At 45.7% G+C, this 23,321-nt stretch overlaps 1 protein-coding gene across 1 annotated transcript in view; it reads right to left on the bottom strand.

The window, feature by feature from the left end:
* LOC147733201 (mucin-2-like) overlaps positions 1-23,321 on the bottom strand; it is a 1,190,401-nt gene that overhangs the window by 124,202 nt on the left and 1,042,878 nt on the right. Inside the window, exon 36 of the mRNA XM_086957735.1 lies at positions 2,052-2,092. Coding sequence (XP_086813861.1) covers positions 2,052-2,092 — 41 coding nt within the window. The remainder of the gene's footprint in view (positions 1-2,051; positions 2,093-23,321) is intronic.

Here is a 23,321-nt window from a genome sequence, read left to right as displayed (position 1 = left end):
ATGTTTATGTGTTTTTTATTGTACATATTATGTATATCATATGATATTGTCAGGAAATTCACAATTGCCACCGTAACAAATTAACAAATATGCAGTTACAGTAGTTACATTATCCATTTAGCAACACCTGAGCACTCTAGTGGTCATAGGGAACGCACACGCTTACCACAGCGCAATTCAACTGAGTTTCGTTAGAGAACACACGTTGAGGCCGTTACTCCGCATTTATTTAGTGAGTGTGTAAACGGCATTCATAGAGAATTCGAGTTGCGGTAGGAGAGTGTTTTACCGCGTTTGGTGGCATATTATTGTGTCACATTTTGAGAGAGTTGTAAGTCTCTTCAGTCACTGTGAGTCTTTCTTGTTAGACGACTCGTTTAAGTTCCACGGACTTCTATCCTGCTTGAAGGTTAAAAGTCGCATTCCTTCACGTCGAGTTGCCAGAAGTAAACCAGCGCAAATCTTTAAGTCGGAGTTTCATTGGAGAGTTCACAGTTCAACCTTCAACCGCCAAGTAAGACTTTTCCATGGATGCGACATTGTGCATTTGCCAGTTAGCAGAAATCTTATAATCTAAGGAATTCTACTGTTCCCACTCTTGCTCTTTTCCTTACCTTTTCCTCCCTCTTTTACCTTCCTTGACCCTATTTGCGCGCATCAGTTAGCGAACCTTGATACTGGCAAAAGACTAAAAGCCATTCATGAATGGCTGTTTTTCTGATGAGGCAGTGGTGTGCAATGATGGCGGATTTAAAGGCTGCGTGGTCTGTCGTGATCCTCCAGCTCTTCCATTTTTTCTTGTGCTGTCTGTAGGTGCCCCAGGACTCTTGGAGAGTGGAGGGCTGCTTGCCTGATGGTTTGTGAGGGGGGCTAAAGTATTGGCGGAGTCAGTTATCCAGCGGAGGAGGTTGTGTGCTGAGGTATTGGCATCTTTTTGATGTTTGTGGTAGGGATCTTGCTGAGGGAGGTGCTGAGTTGGTCTTCAGTTACCTTTTTCCAGGTTCTGCGTGGATCGTGCTAGGCATGTTGGCATATGGTGGGTTTGGTAAAGAAGAAATGGATTCAGCGGTGGTTGGTCCAGTGTGACTAGAAGGTGTGTCTGATGGAGATGTTGCAGCTTGGGAGAATATGGGGCTGGGAGTTTGTCCACCTGAGTGGGTTGGTGTTGGTGTTGTGACCAGGTGTTTGAGTCTGATGGTAACAAGGTTCTCAAGTATGGATGAGGTGTAGCAGTCTTCAAGGTTTTCCAGGTAGAAATTGAGACCGCCAAGGAACAATGACGATGCCAAAGGGGGGGTGGGGTCCAGGAGGTCGGTAGATGATGGTGCCATGGAGGGTGGCATTTGGTTTGGTCTGGATCTGGAAGTGGAAGTGCTCCATGTAAGGTGAATGGTCGTCGGAGCTGGTTGTGAGGTGGAGGTTTTATTTGTGTACAATGGCGATGCCTCCTCCTAACTGAGTGACACAGTCTTTGTGTCTAATTTCGTATCCATAGGGGATGGTGGTTGAGATGTCTGGGGCAGAGCTGAAGTTTATCCAGGTTTCTGTGAAGAAGGCAACATCGGGGACGGTGGAGTCGAGCAGGTCCCAGTTCTCCACAGGGTGTCTTTTGAGGGAGCGGGTTTTGAGTAGGAATACCTTTCACACCTTAAATTATCATCACTAGTTCCAAGTCAACCGCTCAAGTGGCAAATAAGCATTCCACCAAACAAAAAACTATTTTAACACAAATACTTAAAATCAACAACACATATCAATAGGTAAACATTGTAATGCTGCATTTTTAAGAGCACCTACTTCAACTCATTCGATTCAGCACCACATACCAGAATTCACTGGTGTAGTGCCCCAAAGAGGTTAACTCCTTATTTGGCCCTTTCTTAGTGCTTGAAAGATTGCAAATCTGGAAACCACCACTGGAACCCTACAAATGAGACTCTAGCTTTATCACTTTGTCCCTGATCTGCTTATGAGTGTCTAAGGTCGACTATATTTGTACTTTATTTCCACAAGCATTAAATACGGTCCAAATGAGAAGTGAAGTTTCTTACCGGGTACTCAAGTCCATTCACAACGCAGACTTTCTTCGGCACTGTTGGGGTGAGAAATCAGATTAGTCGGTATACCACTCTAAAACTAGGTGAAACATAGCGCATGCCACAGACTTAAGAATTTCTGTTTGGCCTCTCTTAATTCACGTCACTTACCAAATGTTGCTTCAACTTGTCATCTTATGTTTGAACCCTTTTTGTAGTAAGCCTCCAAATGCCTATATACTTCAGAAAATATGGAGGTGGCTTAGCACAGAGGAGAATTTGCTCACAGTAATTGGGCAAAGGTTGACACGTCTTTCAGAAAATAAGTAAATATAATGGTGGCTGATCTGTAGAACTTAGAACGGCACTGAGCTGGGAGAAAAAAGGTTTCTCCATTTTCCCTGAAAGCAGTTTCATGTCTATTAAAATGTAATATCCCCGAGAGTCACTGGTTCTAGAGCATGGAAATAAATACATTTCTATATACATTAACACATTGATCGAAAAAGATGCAGTATTGAAACACTATACCTGCCGCAAAAATACAATTTCATTAATAATATTAACATTTTACTATTGCATGAATTATAAACTTCAAAGACTATAGGGCTACAAATTTCATTCAAGACTGGTACAGTGATAGCTATGAGGGAGGCATATCTGCATATCTACTAGATCTATAAGCTATTTTTACCCCAGAGCCCTGGTTGAAGTCCAAAATCCCAGAAACCCCAAGGGCATCATGGGCCCAATTTTTACTATCCCTACGTCCAATCGATTTGTGGCTCTCTCTTCTTTAGAGGGGGTAGACTGACATACAGATAAGCTCAACAAGACTCAAAAGGACAACGTAACTCCAATTAACCTAGGCATTCAGAATGCAGTTGACCCTGGTTCGGAAGCTCATTCTTATAATTCTCCCGAAGAGAGCCTTTTTAATTTCCAGAACCTGGTTCGAACCTCACTGGTGGATGGTCCCCCCACATCCCCACTTATTCCTAACTTCCCTGTCCTTTCTTCTGCAACTGAAGATCCCCAAGTCTTTCTGTGTCCCCCAATTGATCCAATTTGTACTTTAACCCTGACCTTAATTAATTAGAACATAGCAGGGTTACGTACAAAAATCGACCAACCCCCCCTGGCTTGAATTCTTTTATAACCACAATATAGTATGTCTCCAGAAGACTTGGTTGCTTTCCCCCATCCACTTGCAGGGTTACAAGACATTCTTTTCAAGTGCTCGCCCTTCTCCCTCAGGTAGACCCAAAGGTGGTTTAATTATTTATCTATCCAATGACCTTCCTCTACAACAATTAGCTGAAATAAAGATAGCAGAGAACTACCAAATTCTCAAAATAACGGTGAAGAAAGGGTCCTTGTATTATCTGGTTAACTTTTACAATAATTTGTCTCCTTTGGATTTCGTAAATGTTTTAAACGAAATTTCAGTTCTTTTAACCCTTTCGATGCTGATGACGAGCTCAGCTCGTCATCACCCACGGGTGTCGTGTGCTGATGACGAGCTGAGCTCGTCATGACACCAGCAAAATGGTAATTCCCAGCACAGGAGGGGGAAAACGCCTAGCAGCCAAGGTGTTAACGTTGCAACAGTCTAGATACCCATTATCTTCTTTTAATGTGATATGGGGCGGTGATTTTAATATTTCTTTGTGTCAAAACTATGATAATGTTAACTGTGGTATTACCGATGTTTGTGGGTGCTTCCTAGCTCATTATTCTCACTCCAACCATGGGAATTGCCTAAATGAACATCTTGTTTCCCTAGATCTGGGCTTTGCAAACAATTTGGTGGACCCTCCTATGGGTTTCTCACCTACATTCCACAGTAGAGGTCTATCAAGTGTTATAGACTTCATATTATGTTCATACAACATGTGAGCTTAACTATCTAATCAACCATTATCCCAATAGCCTCACTGTCACAGTTCAGAGTACCCCCCATCAACCCAAGATTCCCAGCCTGCTCAATCAACAGGCTTTGACACTGGCGAAGCTGAAGGGCTACTCCCTTTATTGGAAAAATGTCTAGATCTGGAGTTCCCAAAAGAAATGATTCTATCCAGTTTTGTAGAGATTAACAAAATTATCAGAGATGAACTCTTTCGTAAGCCAAATTCTAATAAATCACAGGTGAAAGGCTGGTTTAACCCTCAATGTTGTAAGGCCCTATCACTCTTAAAGGAGGCTCTACGCAATCCTACAAGAGATCCTCCCGCAGTTTGAAAACTAAGGAAAGAATACAATCTGGCCATTAAGAATTGCAGACGGGAAATTAAAAATGATCTTTGGGAACAACTTCACGAGAGCTGTAAAACCAAGGATTCCTCTGCTTTCTGCGAGTGGTTTAATCCCCCTTTCTCTCTGAGTCAAGCTCTGCACCTAGGTTAGAAGTGGCAATTACCGCAGAGAGTTGGGTCAATCATTTCTCGAAAATTTTCTGCGCAGATATTCTAACCCAAACTGATAGTGAGAAAGTCAGAGAATGTGCCTCCCACACTACTAATTCTTACCCCATCCACTTAGCATTTGGGTATAACAAAATCATCACTGCTCTGTCAGCTTCTAAACCTGGCAAAGCCCCCGGCCTGGACGGGGTACCGTTAGATGTTTTTATCCATAATCAGGAACTATGGTCTCGGATCCTGACCCGTGTTTTTGATGCTGTTCCATCCTTGGGACTAATTGACTCATGGTCTACCTCAATCTTGCTCCCCAATTTTAAAAAGGGAGAGGGTAATAACCCTGCATGATATAGGCCCATATCCCTCCTGGATTCCCTTGGCAAAGTGGCAGGTCGGCTGGTCCTAGAGGGACTGCGGGACTGGGCCACTGCTAACAACATCTTGACCGACTTGCAATATGGATTCCGGGAGGGACTGGGAACCGTAGAGCAGGCTTTAAATCTCTCCCTCTTTATCGGCAAATATGTTGGGGCTAAGAATGGCAATCTGCACCTAGTATACGTAGACTTGTCTGCAGCATTCAATTGCGTGTCCCACTCCAAACTCTGGTCGATCCTCACTGAATTGGGTGTCGACCCTCCCCTGGTCCCATTTTTACGAGAACTCTACTCTAACGCCTCGGCAAGAGTGAGATACGGGGTGAACGGCGATCTTACACCACCTTTCGCCGTCACCAGGGGAGTTAGACAGGGCTGTGTCCTGGCTCACTTCCTTTTTAACATTTACACTAATGGCCTCGAGCCGGCCTTGTTGGCAGGGAGCCAGGACCTACCATCAATTAATCACCGCCCTATACCCGCATTACTGTATGCCGACGATCCCGTGCTTATGGCAAGAACCCCAAATCAGCTGCAGATTCTTCTTAATAATTACTGCAAGTTTATGTCATCTTTGGACCTAACGGTTAATATAAAAAAAACCCTAGTAATGCACATCGGAAAGCGGGTTAAGAAGTCAAAACCGATTTTTATCACAATAGACAAGCTGGATTGTACCCCCACGTACCCCTACCTGGGAATTTTATTTGATAACAAAATGTCCTGGAAGCAGGCCATGTGCAGTAGAAAATTAATGTTTCTATGTGCAACAACTGCCCTGACAACTTTCGCGCATAAACTTGGCAAACCTCCGCCTGAAGAACTTCTAAAAATATATTATGCCAAATGCCACAGTGTGGCTGTTTACGGCGCCGGCGTGTGGGGCTACGCTGCCGTAGAAACTTTACAGGTAGTGGAGAATGACTCAATTAGGTACACACTGGCAACCCCAAAAAGTGCTCCAACCTACGATAGCCACATGCATCGAATTGGGAATGGACTATATTACGGATAACATCAAAATCCAGCCGATTCTCTTATGGCACCGAGTTTGGACACGTAACAGTGTAACCTGATTCGTTCACTCATTATGGATTGCCTGGTCCTGGACAATTGGCAAAAAATACCCTGGCTGGCCTATGTGTGTAACTTCTTTAAGGATTTAATTATGACTACGTATTTTTTAGACCCATCATTCTTATTAAGTTTGTCAAGGAAAAATCTAAAAATCCTATGCATTTCACATCTGAGGGAACTTCGTTTATCTCAGGAAATCACTAGGGGCCAGATGTAGGTGGCCGTTTGAGGCCATTTACCGAGCGGTAACGGCCTATTTTGGCCGTTACCGATCGGTAAATGGGTGACAGGTATGTAGGGGGCATTATTTTACCGAATCGGTAAAATTACCGATTCGGTAATTTTACCGATTCGGTAAAATAAAAATTCGGTAATTTGACCGATTCTGAGGCACCCAGATGTAGGTGGGACTCTTCAGAGTCCCAGAGGCCTTACCCAATCGGTATTTTACCATCAAATCCAATTTGATGGTAAAATACCGATACCGGTGTGCATGCACATGTGTGCATGCACACCTATGCTATGTGACAGGCAGACCTGCCCTACCACATGGCACCGAGCCTGTTTTGGGGGTGCCAGAGGGTGTCACAGTGACACCCCCTTCACCCTTGTAAAAATCGGTATTTACCGATTCGGTAAATACCAAATCGGTAATGCCCATTCATTCCTATGGGCTTTAAAGCCCATAGGAATGAATGGGCATTACCGATTTGGTATTTACCGAATCGGTAAATACCGAATTCTTCCGAATCGGTATTCCAGCACATCTGGAATACCTACATATCCACCCCTTAGATTTACCGATTTTTAATTACCGAATCGGTAAAATTCGGTAATTAAAAATCGGTAAATCTATTTTACCTACATCTGGCCCTAAGATCTCTAACATCCAGATCCTAAATGTTCAATCTTCCTTAGGCATCCAACCCCACCTGAAATATCATTTGAATGCACACGAAAAATATCTTCTGACCCGGTTTCGCTTTAATATCTTTTTTGGTATCGTCTCTTTTCCGAAAAAACAAGACTAGTCAAAATCCATCACTAAATGCCCATGTGACGATACCTTGGAACAATCCACAATCCATGTTACCCTTATTTGCAGATTTTATGATTCACCTCGAAAGTGCTGGATTATCCCCCTACTGTCATCAATGGGTTTGAGATCTTGGCATCCCGCATTTCATGCTCTGCAACTATTAGATTCTGAATTTACTGATAAATGTGTAGCTGGTTTTCTTAAAACTTGTATAAAATATCGGTGTAACTTCGATTAATTTGACTTTTAAATGCACTTGCACTTCATTGAAATTCTATCTAATGTCTTGCCGTCCCGCTTTCATGCTTTGCAACTTATAGATTTTGGATCTATTGCTAAATGTGTAGCTGGCTTTCTTTAAAATTTGTATAAAAAAATCGGTGTAACTATGATCAACTTGACTTTTAATACCCTTGCACTTTATTAACATTTTGTCTAAAAATGTTGTCTGCTTTTAACTTAAAAATGTATCCTTCTTGTGTAAATTTCGTCTTTTCATATAATTTGTTTTGCCCTCCCACTTTTATATATTTTTCATTGCAATGTACGTTTTATGGTTCCTAAAAAATATGGAAACCGAATAAAAGATTTTTGACTGACTGACTACTATTGCATGATGCATGTTGCTGCATGAACCTCTCTCTTACTCGTCCATATGTGTTGAAAGTCTATCCCAAGATGCCACTGTTGACAGATCTTCAACTTCTGCTTGACTTTGTCAGCACCATGTCAATAGTAAGGACTAGTAAGGTTATGGCAGTCCTTAGAGTCTGAACTCCTTTTTAGGTCTCGCCTACGCAACGCGCATGCGTTGGATAGGAAAGAGACCTTAAGCCATCGGGTCCGTTTTTCAGGCAAAAACGTGCAAGCGTTCCATTGCCTTCAATGGCAACGCGTGCACGTTTGGCTATTCCCTTTCGGGAGCAAGCAGCTGGCGCCATATGTTATCCATTGTCGTGCCTTGCTACTAGCTCCGGCAAGGAAATCGCGCAGGGCCAGTTCTCTCTCCCCCCCCCGCTGCCGCACGTAGCACGCGCGCGCGCACTTTTTACTATTGAAAGTAAAATGCATGTTCTTTTCCAACACTTTCCTCGGAGCACCCACCCTGTAGTTAGTACCCTCTCTCTACAGGTCACAACAGAATCCATTTTTCCTGCACACCCTACCAGTGGCACCAAAACTCATTAACACCCTCGTAAGCACCGCCATCACCCTCGCTAGCCCTTTAACCACCCCATGGCTTTTAAAGTCACCAAATATTTTTCACTATTGAACAACAAATAGCAACCTATTAGAAATTAAGCCTAACATACTTACAAATTCTTAAACAGTACCACCTTAAGTTATCACATCAACCTAGCGGAAAATTCCTCATTAATCAGATTTGATTTTCCATTTCCAGATGTGATGTAGGGGTCGCCTGGGATCTCTGTAGCAACCACTATGGTTTTCCTAGTAACCTGTATGCTTTTCAGACGCTCTGCTTCTAAATGAAGTCATTCACACCCAATGCAAGATCATCTGTGACTCAGTACCGCAGTCAGAGTCGTAAAGCTGTACCATTTCTTTCCTTTACATGCCTTCTGTCTAGTTGTGTGAGATTGTGAAGTTGTTTATAATTTTATGATAGACTTTATTTGATTTCATCAGCCTCAAAAATGGTGCATTTTCGCTTCCTGTGAAGTCATTAAGATGACAAAGAGTGTAGGAGCTGCTTTCCTGTTTACCTTGCCGCCTGCAATGGGTCATCTGCTGTCTGGAGCCAGGGTATAGTGCCTGCCTGCAGGGCCTCTAAAGTACCAAGGTGGGCTGGTAACTCTTGTTTTCTCTTGCTCGCGGCTCTGCCCGTCCCCCTCCCGGGAGCATCGAAGCGTTTCCATTCGTGACTCAAACTTTAATTTGTGTTCATGAACACATTTCCATTGCAGCAAAGGCAGTCAGCAATCGAACAGGCCACGTGGCTGCGATCACGTGATGTGTTTATTTTATTCACAAATGGCCGCTTGAGGCCAGAGCATGCCACTCCTCGGCCATTACTGGGCCCCCTCACACAGCTCCTCACACAGCCTTTGAAATGCGGCAAACAATCCAGGGGCTGGAATGCAGCTGAGGCGGGAAAGAAAGTTCCACATGATTTTCTGGTATTCTAATAATACAGCCTTAGAGTGAGTGCTATTTATTAGTTTATAAGTCGTAATGTGCTACATTGTGGAGAAAGTTTCTTTATGTTTTGAAATAAACAAGTACAAACCCGATCCTTGAAGCGTGGCCTCGGAGGGCAGACTTTTCATGGAAGGGCACTGCAATGACATGCGTGTGACATGTGGTGACGAGCGTGGCTGTGGGCCCCCTGCAGGGCCTGTCCCTTTCACATTTCAGTGTTAGCAGCTGATCACTGTTATTGTTGGCAGCCAGGACCCAGGCAGGCCTTGGAGCAGAAGGTCTCCCCTCCCAGCAGGATGACGCCTCGAGTTCCAGCCACGAGCGCCTGTTAACCCCTTCTATGTTCATGACGAGCTCAGCTCGTCATGAGTTACGCCTCTCGTACACTCATGACGAGCTGAGCTCGTCATGTAACGCAGGTTTTTCAAAAACCCAGCGCACAGCGGGAAAACCGCTAGCGCGCAAGGTGTTAATTTCCTATCGTAATTCTCTCATTTATAGGCTGTTCTTCCACTTATGCATTTCTGGCGGGTTGTATTCATCACATTAAAAACTCCAGGTGGCAACAAACACTCCTTAAAGATTCAACAAGTAACAATTAACTAAATGGTTTTCTGCAAAGTGAGCCTAATATCTATTGAATTCCAACACTTTAACCAGCGCACTTTCTGGACTTGCAGTCGCGCTCCGGTTAGCACCGGAGCAAGGAGAGCCCCCAACCCCCCCACCCCCCCTTGGGCTCCCCTATAACTTTTCTGGCATTGAGAAGAGGCATTTTGTAGAGCGTTCTAATTTCAAGGAGCAAAATTCAGGGACGAAAAAGGTACTGAAGGGGTGATGCATGTGACACAAAACAAGCGAACAAATGTGTTGTGATCCACCTTTGATTTCTAAAGTGCCTCATTCCATATGGTACTAATGGAAACGGACATGGTTGGAATATATGCTGCCTTTTCTTGGATTGGTAACCTCAGTTAATGTCCACTGGTCAAACCACCATCATGGAGAGGATAAATTATGAGGTTTGTCTATGCTCCTTTTCTGGACATCATGATGCTTACATGGGAACAAGATGAAGATGGACATATTTCGACCAGTGTTGCCTTTCACAATCCAAACGCCACTCCCACCCATAGTCCAGGAAGCTTGGGAGCACCACTTTGGGTGACCATGGGCATGGTGGCACCAGGGGGGTTCATGTGGTGCAAGCGCTCAGTACTTGGATGAGTCCAGCGTCTCAGGACATGCCGCCTGATGACGTGAGAAGCACTTATACCTCTTCAGGTCACATAGGGCAGCCCAATGCAGCAACAGTCCAATGCATATTTTAAAAATAAGTTGCTTGTTTTTAATACAATTTACAAAGCATCTTGTATTCTGCAAACAGAGACATATTGATAGTGTATTGTATTAGGACATATATTTAGTTTTAAGGATTTTAATGTCATGGCTGAGACGAGCTACATTCCAATTTCATGCCCTGAGCAAGGTTAGAGACGAAAAGGGCGACTGGGCCTTTTCAATTTCTATGTTTTCACTTCTTTCAAGCATGCAAAAAAACAGTGTTTGACTTTTTAGAATACAACTGCTTCTAATATTGTTGCTGTGACACTCACCCCATGTGAGTGGAAACAGTTTTGTCACCTTGGAACGTTTCGAATTTTATGGTGTGATTATGGAGGCACATTGGAGTCCAGTATATATATTCTATAAGTAAGCTTTACATCTGCACAAACAAGTGTGCAGCATCTACCATAGCACAGTCGCCAAGATGTGGAAGAACTTTGGCAGGATAAAAAACATTTTACACACTGATGGTGAAATGTCCCTTTTCATGAGGAATGCATTTATTAATTAACGTAGTTTATCTTTGATTGTGGATCACGTAAACCATTTAAATGTATAGCCCTTTCTTGAAGTTCTTTAAATTGTAATTTAAATAAAATATGGTACCTGACACAGTAGCTCCTATGTGTCAGGCATAGTTCCACACAGACTTTGGCTGTGGGAGGAGTCACGAGACAAGCAGCTGCAGCTGCGAGTACGCGAGGACGCCCCGAGGCTGCGAGGCTGTGAGAAGGTTGGGAGCCGTGCCGGATCGGACAGAGGCTATCGGAGGTTATCAGATCTTGCCCAGGGTCATTCGGACGCCTTGGCCCTACTCCGTGGCGTCCTGTATAGTCAGCTCTGTTTTCCTGCTGCCTGAAAGCCATTGCCTCGAGTCTTCACCGCTACCGCTGCTCCTGCCAAAGTGGCGGGTGTGAGCGGTGAGTTAAGCGCTGAAATAACAACACCGCTGTAGTCTTGCCTCGCCGCGCTTGCTCCCCCCACCAACCTACCAGCTCGTTGAAGGAGTCGAATTCACTTTTGTAGCAGCACAGCAGTATAGCTGAGTGGCCATGTACAAGAGGTGCAGCAGCTGCAGGCGGGTGTGAGCGCTGAGTTAAGCGCTGTGACAACAACACCGCTGTAGCTTTGCGCTTGGTCCCCTCACCAGCTCCGACACTGACGACCAGAGAAAGCCAGGGGAAGCCAGGAGCCAGGAGAAAAGAGTACTCGCAAGCCGGTGAGCCAGCGCTAAGGCGTCAAGGCACGGTGCTGCCCACGGTGATGCCTGGGACTGGGGGGGTGTAATCTGCTGACCAGGTTGTTGGCGGAGCCGGGTTCTGTTTCGTTCGCTAGGGGGTCTGCTGCCTGCTGCTAAGGCTGATGCTGCTCATAGACGCTTCAGTTCCCAGCCCCCAGCCCTCAGACTGCTCCGGACTGACTCCGGGGCTGTCGCTGTCGCTGTCTTTGCAGCTCTGTAGTCCCTTTCCATTACCTCTGGGCATTCAACACTCACGAGAGGGGACAGGAGGTGTGTAAGTCATGACCCCGTCTAGCCCGCAAACAATACCTGCGGCCTCACCATGGAAAACATCAAGCAGCTCAGAAAATGACCACAGAGAAAGGGCACTACTCTCCGCTCCGCCTCTCCCGGGGAGGTTCAACAGGAGTCACCACCACCTCAAGATACAACGATACACTCAGGCGGCCCACCATCGCAACCTCGGATCAGCGACTTTTTTTGGAAAAATTCCTCTCCAAAAGGGCTCTCCTTCCACGCATTCATTACGGCTCGACGCGGATTTAAAAGCTGACTTTCAGGTTGAAAACCATTGCTCTCCTAGACCCGCTCACATCAAAAATCCAACACCAGAAAAACCTTCTCCACCCTTGCCCAAATCATCTGCCTTACACGAGATACCCCAGCTGCATATGCTTTCCCAGGAGGTCGCCACTATGACCCAAGACAGTCTTTCCATTTCACTATGCGCCTCCCCTGCAGCCCTGGGAAATTCATCCTCTCCAGTCATCAGTTCAGACTCCTTAAATATCACTGTATTGAATACTGCGACTAAGCTGCAAGTTCAAGCCCAGGCTCATGGCAGTGTCCAGCCAAAACCGCCAGTTCTTCCTGATAACTCCAACGCGGCTGATCCAACCCGAAACACCCAACTACTACACAGCCCAAGCTTAGATCCAGGGCCTCTTTAGTCTGCCATAATGACCACTCATCTTTAAATAAGAGTTTTAATTATGATGAATTTTCATTACCTAACAAACTATCCAACCAATTCTTGGCCCCTTATAAGCCCGAATCGAAGAATTACTTGCCCATTCACCCGGCTTTAGCTCATTCTCAAACTCTTATAGAACTTTACTAGAGGACCGGGAATTCCCAGTGTTTACCTCCTTGGACACCACAAACTCTATCTCGGTCTCACTGACATCTCTCCATACAAAGACGCAATCGCTAAAGCCATGTTATGGCAATCGCAGAAAATGGAGCTGCAGATCGACTTAATGCAAACTTTGGCCTCAGCACTATCGGACCTGGGCTCCAGGATAACCTCTCTTGAAGGCGTGGCGGCGCTAATGGGCAACTCGATCTCCTGTCCTTTCTCTCCAAAAATTAACAAACCTTCGTCTCTTCCCGAAATCCTGGGTACAATTTTGAAAAGTGTGAAGTGCCACAGCAACGGAGAAGGGCCACGAGAGCCCATGCAAGAGTCTCAAATTTTACTCCCAATTGAAGAGCCATCATGCTCTGCCACAGTACCCAGTCCACCCCAGAGAGAAAAAACACTTCCCCTTGCATCGGCCCAGCTATTAAAAGTTCAGCCTGCCTCTCATCAGGGAATAGCCCCAGTCCCCCCACAGCAGGCTCTAATTTCACTAAAACTATCAGTCGAACACCAACGCAATTATCAATCACACGATCTGTCTGCACCGACACAGCCCATATGGACATGGCCCAAAGCTTTCCTACCCCTTCATTGAAATCTTCACTGTCAAGGAGGGAGAAAAAGAAACTCAAAAAACAATCTAAAAAACAACGCTTAGCGTAAAGGAGAGCGGGGCTTGAAGGGGCTGCGGCACTCAGTTTGCCAGCCATTAAATCAAGGGGTCTCCCTTATTTCCCCATTTTCAACTTGCCCTCAAAATCCAAACCGAAAACTATCGAGATAAATACTACCATTGTGGGATCAAACGACACCAGTGGACAGCCCGGTTTATCAACTCAGGGAAGTCCCGGGCCCACAACAGCCATTGAATTAAATTTCCCAACAACAGTCAATGAACCACTGTCCAACAAAAGTACAGCATCAATTATCCACGATCAAAGACCTGGGAGTCAGAACATCACTCTACAGACCGTTGCAGCAATGACAGAAACATGGAAGAGTCCACTTAAATGCCAGGTAATGGCGGACCCGCAAAGTGCAACAGAGGGCGAAGTAAGAGGCCGCTGTGCGTGCCATCTATCTGAGGACCCATCTAAAGTGGGTTGGGATTCCTCCACGCACATGCAGAGGCCTTCTCCGCCCCAATTGCCACAAGTACCGGAAAGGATAAGCCATCCGGGAGGGAACAATCACCCACCTGAAGCATGTCTCAAACTTTTGACGGCGCCAGCATCTTTAAATGAACCAGCTAGGATTCAGAATCTCCAGAACCTGGAAAAGGGAGCAGAACTAGTCTTCTTCCCCCATTATGATCATAAGGGTCCATACGACATCCTTAATAGAGATAATCTCATTTGTTTACTCAACTGTGTTCCAGCACTGTCTGGGGTTACCTCCTCAGAACTTATATCGGTCAAGTTCTCCACAATACCAGGGAAAGGGGGCTCAGAGGCCACCACTACATCGTGGTCCCAAGAATCCATTGGGAACGCAATCCTCAGGGAAGTCAATGTATTTGAAAATTGGGGCATTGAAATGTGGGTTCCTACTCATCAAAAATATCCCCACGTTCTTCTCCCCCAGGCCCCATTGAAGCAGTTTACTAGCGTATTGAAGGGGTCCCGGGGCGCAACCCACGCTTGGCTCCCGGAAGTGTCGAAAGTGGACAATCTCTTAAACATCGCATGCCTTAACAATCAACGTCTGATAAGCTGCAAACTTAACTGCCCTGCCAACCACGCAAATGACATCCGCCATGGTTATCCAGCCTTTGAGCCTCCTACCAACTCTGTCCAGCAGCGCCCTTCCTAACTTGGGCGCCAGCCGGTTCAATTCTAAACTAACTATCACATCCTGGAACGTGGCCGTGGCCGTGGATTTCCTGAACAAAAGCAACATCATATGTCTCCAGGAGACCTGGTCTCTATCTGCATCGCCTCTGCTTGGCTATTATGAACTTTTTCAACCAGCCGCCCAGGCCAACTCCCATGGAAGACCCTCTGGGGGCCTCTCTATTTTTATTAAGCACAGCTGCAAGATAACGATCACACACATTCCTCGGAACCTGACAACAGGGCAGTCAGTACTTATCACCGGCCTCTCATTGCCAGGTAGGGCCCTTTCAATTCTCCTAATAAACTGTTACCACAATATAGTGAAAATCTCCAAATCAATTGCAACTGAGCTACCGATAAAACATCTGGAAGATCTTTTACTGGAATTTGCATTTACGGAGGTACTGTTACTAGGAGACTTTAACATTAAAGACCTTGCAATTAATGGCCTCCCAGCAAGGAAAACCAAAGAGCAGGAAGCGATGACCATTTTTCTAACAACTTATAACCTCCGCTCAGCCCAGCAAATTACACTGGAACAGTACCCGGGGGTTCATTTTTTGTCAACGTTTAGAAACATCTCAACCATCGATTACATTTTTCTATCACTGCTTCTGGGCAATAATCTGGTCAAGCTGGAAATTCTCGATCATTTGGAGAGCGACTACAACCCCCTAATGGTTACAATGCATTTGCAAATGCCAGTTGCCGCTGAAATAACAGAAGTGGGGTAATCATCGCGGGCCGAACTCCACACCCTGACTAGAAGGATTAAATGGGACTCACTAGGTCCTGTCAAAGTGGAAACTTGGCTTAAAGACGAAATACCTAACTTCAGACTTGATGCTCTCACAGAGTTACATCACCTGTGGGATAACGCCATCGCTAAATTACAGAATCTTCTGGCAGGCCGCGTGGCTCAGTCTAGATCAACTGGGCCACGTCCGAAGCAAACCTTTGACCCAATACTAGCCTCCCAAAGAAAGACCCTTAGGAGGGCCGTCCGCCGGCATCAACTGATCAGAACTGTAAATACTGCCAACAATGTGGCATTGTTGCGGAAGATCTTTAAGAAATCTTTATGGGAGACCTAGGGCCCGATGTAGGTCGGTCGGTAACGGCCGAAAATCGGTATTTTCGGCCGTTACCGTTCAGTAAATAGCTGATTGGTATGTAGGGGGCATTATTTTACCGAATCAGTAATTTTACCGATTCGGTAAAATAAAAAATCTGTAAATTTACCGAATCTGAGCCACCCATATGTAGGTGGGACTCTTCAGAGTCCCAGGAGCCTTAGCGAATCGGTATTTTACCATCAAATCCAATTTGATGGTAAAATACCGATTCCGGTGTGCATGCACATGTGTCCATGCACACCTATGCCATGTGACAGGCAGACCTGCCCTTAGGGCATGTATGCCTGCCACATGGCACCCGAGCCTGTTTTGGGGGTGCCAGAGGGTGTCAAAGTGACACACCCTGCACCCTTGTGAAAAACGGTATTTACCGATTCGGTAAATACCGAATCGATAATGCCCATTCATTCCTATGGGCTTTAAAGCCCATAGGAATGAATGGGCATTACCGATTCAGTATTTACCGAATCGGTAAATACCGAAATCATCCGATTCGGTATTCCAGCACATCTGGAATACCTACATGTTGACCCCATAGATTTACCGATTTTTAATTACCGAATCGGTAAAATTCGGTAATTTAAAATCGGTAAATCTATTTCACCTACATCTGGCCCTAAGAGTCTAAAAGAACACTCTGAGTGGCTAAAAATATTCGCCCTGCTCAAGGGCAACAGCCAGTCCCAGTTCTGGAGGTACATGAACAAACTCGGTTCTACGAACAAGATGAGAGGAAACGTGGTCTGTGAAGAAGATTGGGCCTTGCACGTGTCCCAACTATATCGCAATGACACCCCGGCCCCCTTGGTGATTGAACTACGAGATCGTGTTGAATCCATCCAGACAGAAACTCACGAGTTGACCACAGTAGTCGAGGTCTCTAGGTATCTGCGAAATATGAAAAACGACGGTGCTCCTGGGCGCAACAGTCTTCCGGCTGGGGTATTTAAATGTGCCCTGGAAGAGTGGGTGGATCTTTTGACTCCCCTATACAACAACGCCTTCACGACATGCCAGCTACCAGGCTCATGGTTAGGTTCGATTCTATGCCCCATATTCAAGAAAGGAGACCCTACACTTCCGGCTAATTATCGACTTATCACACTATTAGATCTCGAGGCAAAGGCATATGCCCAGTGTCTTTTTAGGGTGCTTGAAAAATGGGTTGCAAACAATAATATAATACCATTCTACCAAACTGGGTTTCGGGCATCGGCCTCCACAATAGACAATATCACCACTTTAGCCATCCTGAGTCAACAAGCAGCCCAAAAAAAACATCTTCCACTTTACTGCTGTTTCATTGACTACAGCGCGGCTTTCGATAAAGTGTCCCGGAATATCTTGTGGAGGAAACTGAATAAATGGGGTTTATCCCGCAGAGCCTTCTAGGGGCACTCATCTCCCTGCACAAGAACACATGGGTGAAAATCAAAACCGGCCCAAAGACAGACTCTTCAAGAATTACTGTCGATGACGGACTAAAGCAAGGCTGCGTTCTTGCCCCTCTCTTGTTCAATCTTTATACAGCCGATCTCGGAACATTCTTAGAGAATAGCAATCTTCTCCCGCCAAAACTGGGCCCTGCCAAAAAGTCTTTGCATATATTACAATATGCGGATGATATTGTAATAATGGATCAAGCAAAATCGGGCCTCCAACATGCTTTAAGTTCAAGTTCAAGTTCAGGAATTTGTATAGCGCACTACTCACCCAGAGGGTCTCAAGGCGATTGTGGGAGGGGGTGCATTATTTATCGAAAAGCCATGTTTTAAGTTCCTTTCTGAAGGAGATGTGGTTCTGTGTGAGGCGGAGGTGGGTGGGGAGAGAATTCCAGGTCTTGGCCGCCAGGTATGAGAAAGATCTTCCTCCCATGGTGGATCTGTAGATGCGTGGAACTGCGGCGAGGGATTGATTGGAGGATCTTAGTTGGCGGTTGGGTATGAATAAGGACAGTCGTGTGTTGAGGCAATCGGGTCCTAGTTTGTAGAGGGCCTTGTGTGCGTGGGTGAGGAGACGGAACGTTATTCTCTTGTTGACGGGGAGCCAGTGGAGGTCTTTCAGGTGACCGGTAATGTGATCTTGGCGAGGGATGTCCAAAATGAGTCTGGCTGATGCGTTTTGGATGCGTTGCAGTTTTTTTTGTAATTTGGCTGTGATTCCGGCATAGAGGGTGTTTCCATAGTCCAGTCGGCTGGTGACCAGTGCGTGGGTGACAGTCTTTCTAGTTTCGGAGGGGATCCAACGGAAGATTTTTTGGAGCATGCGAAGTACGTTGAAGCAAGAGGATGAGACTGCGTTGACTTGTCTGGTCATCGAGAGTGAGGAGTCTAGGATGAAACCTACGTTACGTGCGTGGTCTGTGGGTATAGGTGCTGTGCCCAGGGCCGATGGCCACCATGAGTCGTCCCAGGCGGATGGAGATGATCCTAGTATGAGGACTTCCGTTTTGTCTGAGTTAAGTTTTAGATGGCTGTTTTTGATCCATTCGGCTACTTCTTTCTTGCCTTCGTGAAGGTTGGTTTAGGCGGTGTTAGGGTCTTTGGTGAGGGAAAGGATCAGCTGGGTGTCGTCAGCGTAAGAGATGATGTTAAGGTTGTGTTGTCGCGCGATGGATGCGGGTGGACTCATGTAGACGTTGAAGAGGGTGGAACTGAGAGATGAACCTTGTGGTACTCCGCAGATGACTTCGGTGGCCTCTGATTTGAATGGGGGAAGTCGGACTCTCTGGGTTCTCCCGGCGAGGAACAAGATGATCCAGTCCAAGGCTTTCCCTTGTATGCCGGAGTTACTGAGGTGTTGTATGAGGGTGCTATGACAGACTGTGTCGAAGGCGGCGGAGAGGTCTAGTAGGATGAGGGCAACTGTTTCTCCGTTGTCCAGTAGTGTTCGGATGTCGTCTGTCGCTGCAATGAGGGCGGTTTCGGTGCTGTGTTTGGCTCGAAAGCCAGATTGAGAGGAGTCGAGGGAATTGTTGGATTCAAGGAAGGCGGCGAGCTGGTTAATGATGTCTTTCTCGATGACTTTGGCAGGGAATGTGAGGAGGGAGATGGGGCGGTAGTTCTTAAGTTCAGAGGGGTCTGCTGTAGGTTCCTTCAGGAGGGCGCTGAGTTCGGCGTGTTTCCAGCTTTCTGGGAAGGTAGAGGAGTTGAAGGAGCAGTTGATGATGTCACGGAGATGGGGTGCGATGATGGAGTCTGCTTTGTTGAAGATGTGGTGGGGACAGGGGTCGGTTGGTGAACCAGAATGGATGGAGTTCATTAGACGGATGGTGTCTTCAGTGGAGATTGGGTTCCAGGCGCTAAGGTTGTTAAAGGGCGATTTAGGTTCGGAGGTGGGTGGAGTGGACTGTTCTTTGGAAGTGTTCTCAAAGCTGTTATGTATGTCGGCTATTTTGTTGTAGAAGAAGGAGGATAACGAATCGCAGAGGTCTTGGGAGGGAGTGATGTCGTTTGAGGCTGGAGTGGGGTTGGTAAATTCTTTGACGATGTTGAATAGTTCCTTGCTGTTATGGGCGTTGTTGTCGAGTCGATCCTTGAATGCTGATTCCTTGGTGGTTCGGATCAATTGGTGGTGTTTGCAGGTGGCAGCCTTGAAGGTGGACAGGTTGTCAGTGGTTGGGTTTTTTCTCCATGTTTTTTCGAGAGTACGGCATAGTTTCTTGGATTTTTTAAGGTCATCGTTGAACCAGGGGGCCTTTTTGTTACCTTGTTTGATCTGGTTGTTTTTCAAGGGTGCTAATTCGTCAATGCTGTGAGTGATCCATTGTTTGAGTTTGGTGGCAGCCTCGTTTGGGTCCGATGGGAGGGCGGGAGGGTTTTGGTTGAGCGAAGTGAGGAGTTGGTCGGTGGTGATTTTGTTCCAATTTCTACGAGGAATAGGTTGTGGGGGGTTGTGGATCGTGGTAGTTTCTGATATTCGGCAGATGTAAGAATAAGAAAAGTTTGAGGTGGAACATTGGGCCTGCCAGGATCAACACAACCGCAAAATATAATTATTTGGGTGTTTGGTTCAACGAGATGTCTAGACCTGCAGCTCACCTAGCTGCCTTGCAAAAGAGAGCAGGAGCAATCACGTACTCCCTGACCCGGTTGAACTTGTCGCTGAGCAGTCCCTCTGCAGAACCCATCCTGAAGGTGATCAAAGCCACTCTCCTTCCTGCCTTAACCTACGGGCATCAGGCCTTTCCCGGCGCATGCTCTACTAATCTTGATCTCGCCCAAATCTCCACCTATAAAAAAATCTTCCATCTTCCAAGTTTTATTCAGCGGTCAAGACTACGTTTGGAGCTGGGCCTACAAAGACAATCAATTTATTGCGAGGCCGATACCCTGAAATATTTTATAAGGACTCTAAAAGCAGGCGACATCACCTTAAAATCCCAGCTAAAAGAAACTTTTTCCAGTCCTGGCAACCCTTGGAACACTCATAATGCAAAGGCCATAAGAGTGTTAGAGATGGACCACGCATCTCTTTTTTCAGACACTATTCCATACTCGGCCTGGAAAAATGGCATCAACAGGCAGGTCAAATTAATCTCCCATCACATGGATCTGCACTCCGTAAAAACATCTAACATTTTGCTGCCCTTGAACTCTTCGGATCTTCCCGGGAAACCGCAAGTTTATTTCCAGGAAAATGTAAACGCAGGGGCACGGAAAAATATAATGTTTATGCGTCTCCTTGGCCTGCGTTCGACGGCTTTCAACAGATGGGCTCCAACAAGTGAGGGGGGGCCTGCAGATTGTGCAAATACCACTCTGAATCATGGCTGCATCTTCTGTGTTGTTGCCCAGCCTTAGCTGCCCCAAGAAAGTTTCTCTCAAAACCCTTGTATTTAAGATGGGGCATTAGGACATGCTGGGAGGCTTCGGTCCTCTGTTTTGCGTCTACTGACACTCAAGTGCTTGCAAGGTCTGGAAAATTTGTGAGACTCTTGGACAATCTTCTGTCACCCTCTTCGGTCCCTACTCTCCTACCCTTCCCTCTCAAAAACTCATTACAGATTTTTTCTCTCCCGTTGTTTAGTATCCTTTGTTTTAATCATCTCTTAGTTTGGTCTAGCGCAGCAAAATGTTTACATCAGCAACTATAAGACTGTGTTTTTATAAGCATAATGGACACTAAGCCTTGAGTGCTGTTTCTCTGCTCTGTCTTTTTACATGACAAAAGTGTTAATGCTGATTTTATAAATGTGCTAATGTCGTCTTTTTATAGCAATGGTTTTAAGTAACTGTGCTAAATTAATAAAAACTTCAAACTTCAAACTTGTACCTGACATTTTTAATTACTGGTAAAGCAGCAGTGGTAATAAACGTGAGTTGCACGTCCCATAAGTCACTCGTCCAGCTTGTCTGAGATCGTGTTTCCGGGTTCAGGACATTGCTATTCACAGCTGTAGTGACCAGGAAGGACAAAGGTCAGGCGCCCCTAGCGGAGTAAAGATAAACAACAACTGTCTTCAAACCCCGCTGGTCTATGTATAAACATGACGGTCAAGGCAGCTGTGAGAAAAGAAAACTGGATGGCGCCGTGCTTGGTGACGCATACACACTGTCTTCTAGAACCACCTTCTGTACAATATAGACTCGTATTTTTTTCTCTCTATGAAGAAGTTTTACACCCTAGAAATAATAATTTGCGAGTTTGACCAATAGTCCCTTTTGACTGGGCCCCTAGAGCGATTACTGATTAAATAAAACTCTGAGTATACGAATACATTTAATGTATAAACACAGGGGCAGATTTATGAGGCCGTTGCGCCTCTTTATGCCGCAATTGCGTCACTTTATTTGACGCAACTGCGGCGCAAACAATGCGCCCTATTTACAACGTGACGCATCTAGGAGATGCGTCACGTTGTAAAGCACTGCGCCATAAGGAGGCGTTCCTGCGCAGGGGGGGGGGTGTTCCTGCGCAGGAACGCCTCCTGAAAGTGGCTGAGTGAAATCTATGAGATTTCACTCAGTCACTTTCAGGGCAATGCTGCGTCAAAACCCTGCGCCTGCTTGAAGCAGGCGTAGGTCTTGACGCAGCATTGTGCACATGGTGTACCCCCGAGACTTGCTGGAGCTGCGTCGCGCTTGCGACGCAACTCCAGCAATGCGCCATATTTCCGGCACAGATGCGTCACGCATCTGTGCCGTTTTTGCACCATGGTGCGCCGCATTATAAATGCGGCGCACCATGGGTGTAGTAGCTGTGGCGCACGTTAACTGGCACATCCCTCGGGATGCGCAAGTTAACATAAATCTGCCCCACAGTGTTTACTTTGTTTGTGAGAGAGCGCAAACTGACCTAAATGTATAAGTACATCACACTTACACGTAGTAAGCACAATTCATGAAGAGAAATGCCATGAGTGCTGATAGTACCTGCATCTATATTCTGAAATGTGTAGTTAACTTAGAAATTTAAGTAGAAGTGGAACTAATGCAGAAATGTGTGAAATTATATGATTTTATTAGACGTGATTAATCCTGAATCCATGTCGTGTAGCTGCTAAAATGTAAGATGGCATGCGGGTAAACATAGAACGTGGTAGGCCTCAGGGCCAGAGATGGAAGGGATGGGGAAGGTGTTTCCTTTCACGACATGGATTGCACTAATGTTTTAGTAATAGCGTTAATGGGCCATGATTTATAGATGTGTTTACCGAATAATAGAATAAGAGTATTAACATGCTATTAATTAATGAAGGATTTGAATGTTATAATCATTATGAGAAATGCTGTAGGCCTGAAATGTTTATAGACATTGATTTACACGTATTGGTCTGGGCCGAGAAATGTTGCAGACCTTTGTTGGAAGTCTATGAGAATTGGGATCTTGGCTGCAGATGTCTGTCTGCAAGAGAAAGGGGGGATCCAATTATAAATGAAATGAATAGAGGTTTGTTCAGGAGACGGCCCAGACATGGAGGAGGGTTCCGGAATGTTTTAAGGGGTATCAGCGGGCCGGAGAAGAGTCTGAGAAGCAAGGTCAACTCTAACGCACGAGGCCTCATCATGGAAAAAGCCAGAAGCTACACCACGTGAGGGGCGTCTCACGAGGGGCGTCCCAAATGCTGTTGTATGTTTTTGTATTAGGGACAGCACCCCTGGGTGGAGTTAGAGCAGATGCCTGAGGACCCTTTAGAGAGCGGATGGGCAGGCAGAGAGGGGTCATGACTGGAGAACTATAGGTTTTCACCAAGAGACTAAGAGTGGGTGACTTCCCTAGGGGGTCATTCACCGCTGACACCTTTTGTTAGGTTGAGACCTGGTTAAGTAGGGATACCATCTAGAGCAGGGTAGGGACAGCCTAACCTGTGTTTTTCCTCCAACTTAAATGACGGAGAGATCTCAATACGTGTCAATGCTGATAGCTTTATTATTCTCGTCTGAGAGTTTTCAGAGAACACATGTATGTAGTTGGGCCCGTGTATCTTGTGAATCTCATTCTGAGATGCCTGTACTTGCAGCTTATTCTGACTATATAATAAACCTTTGAAAGCTAGAAGTTGTCT

Source organism: Lissotriton vulgaris, chromosome 2_1, assembly GCF_964263255.1.
Source record: "Lissotriton vulgaris chromosome 2_1, aLisVul1.2, whole genome shotgun sequence".
Lineage (NCBI taxonomy): Eukaryota > Metazoa > Chordata > Amphibia > Caudata > Salamandridae > Lissotriton > Lissotriton vulgaris.
Note: the sequence above shows the minus strand (reverse complement) of the source record. Positions and strands in the feature narration are given on the sequence as shown.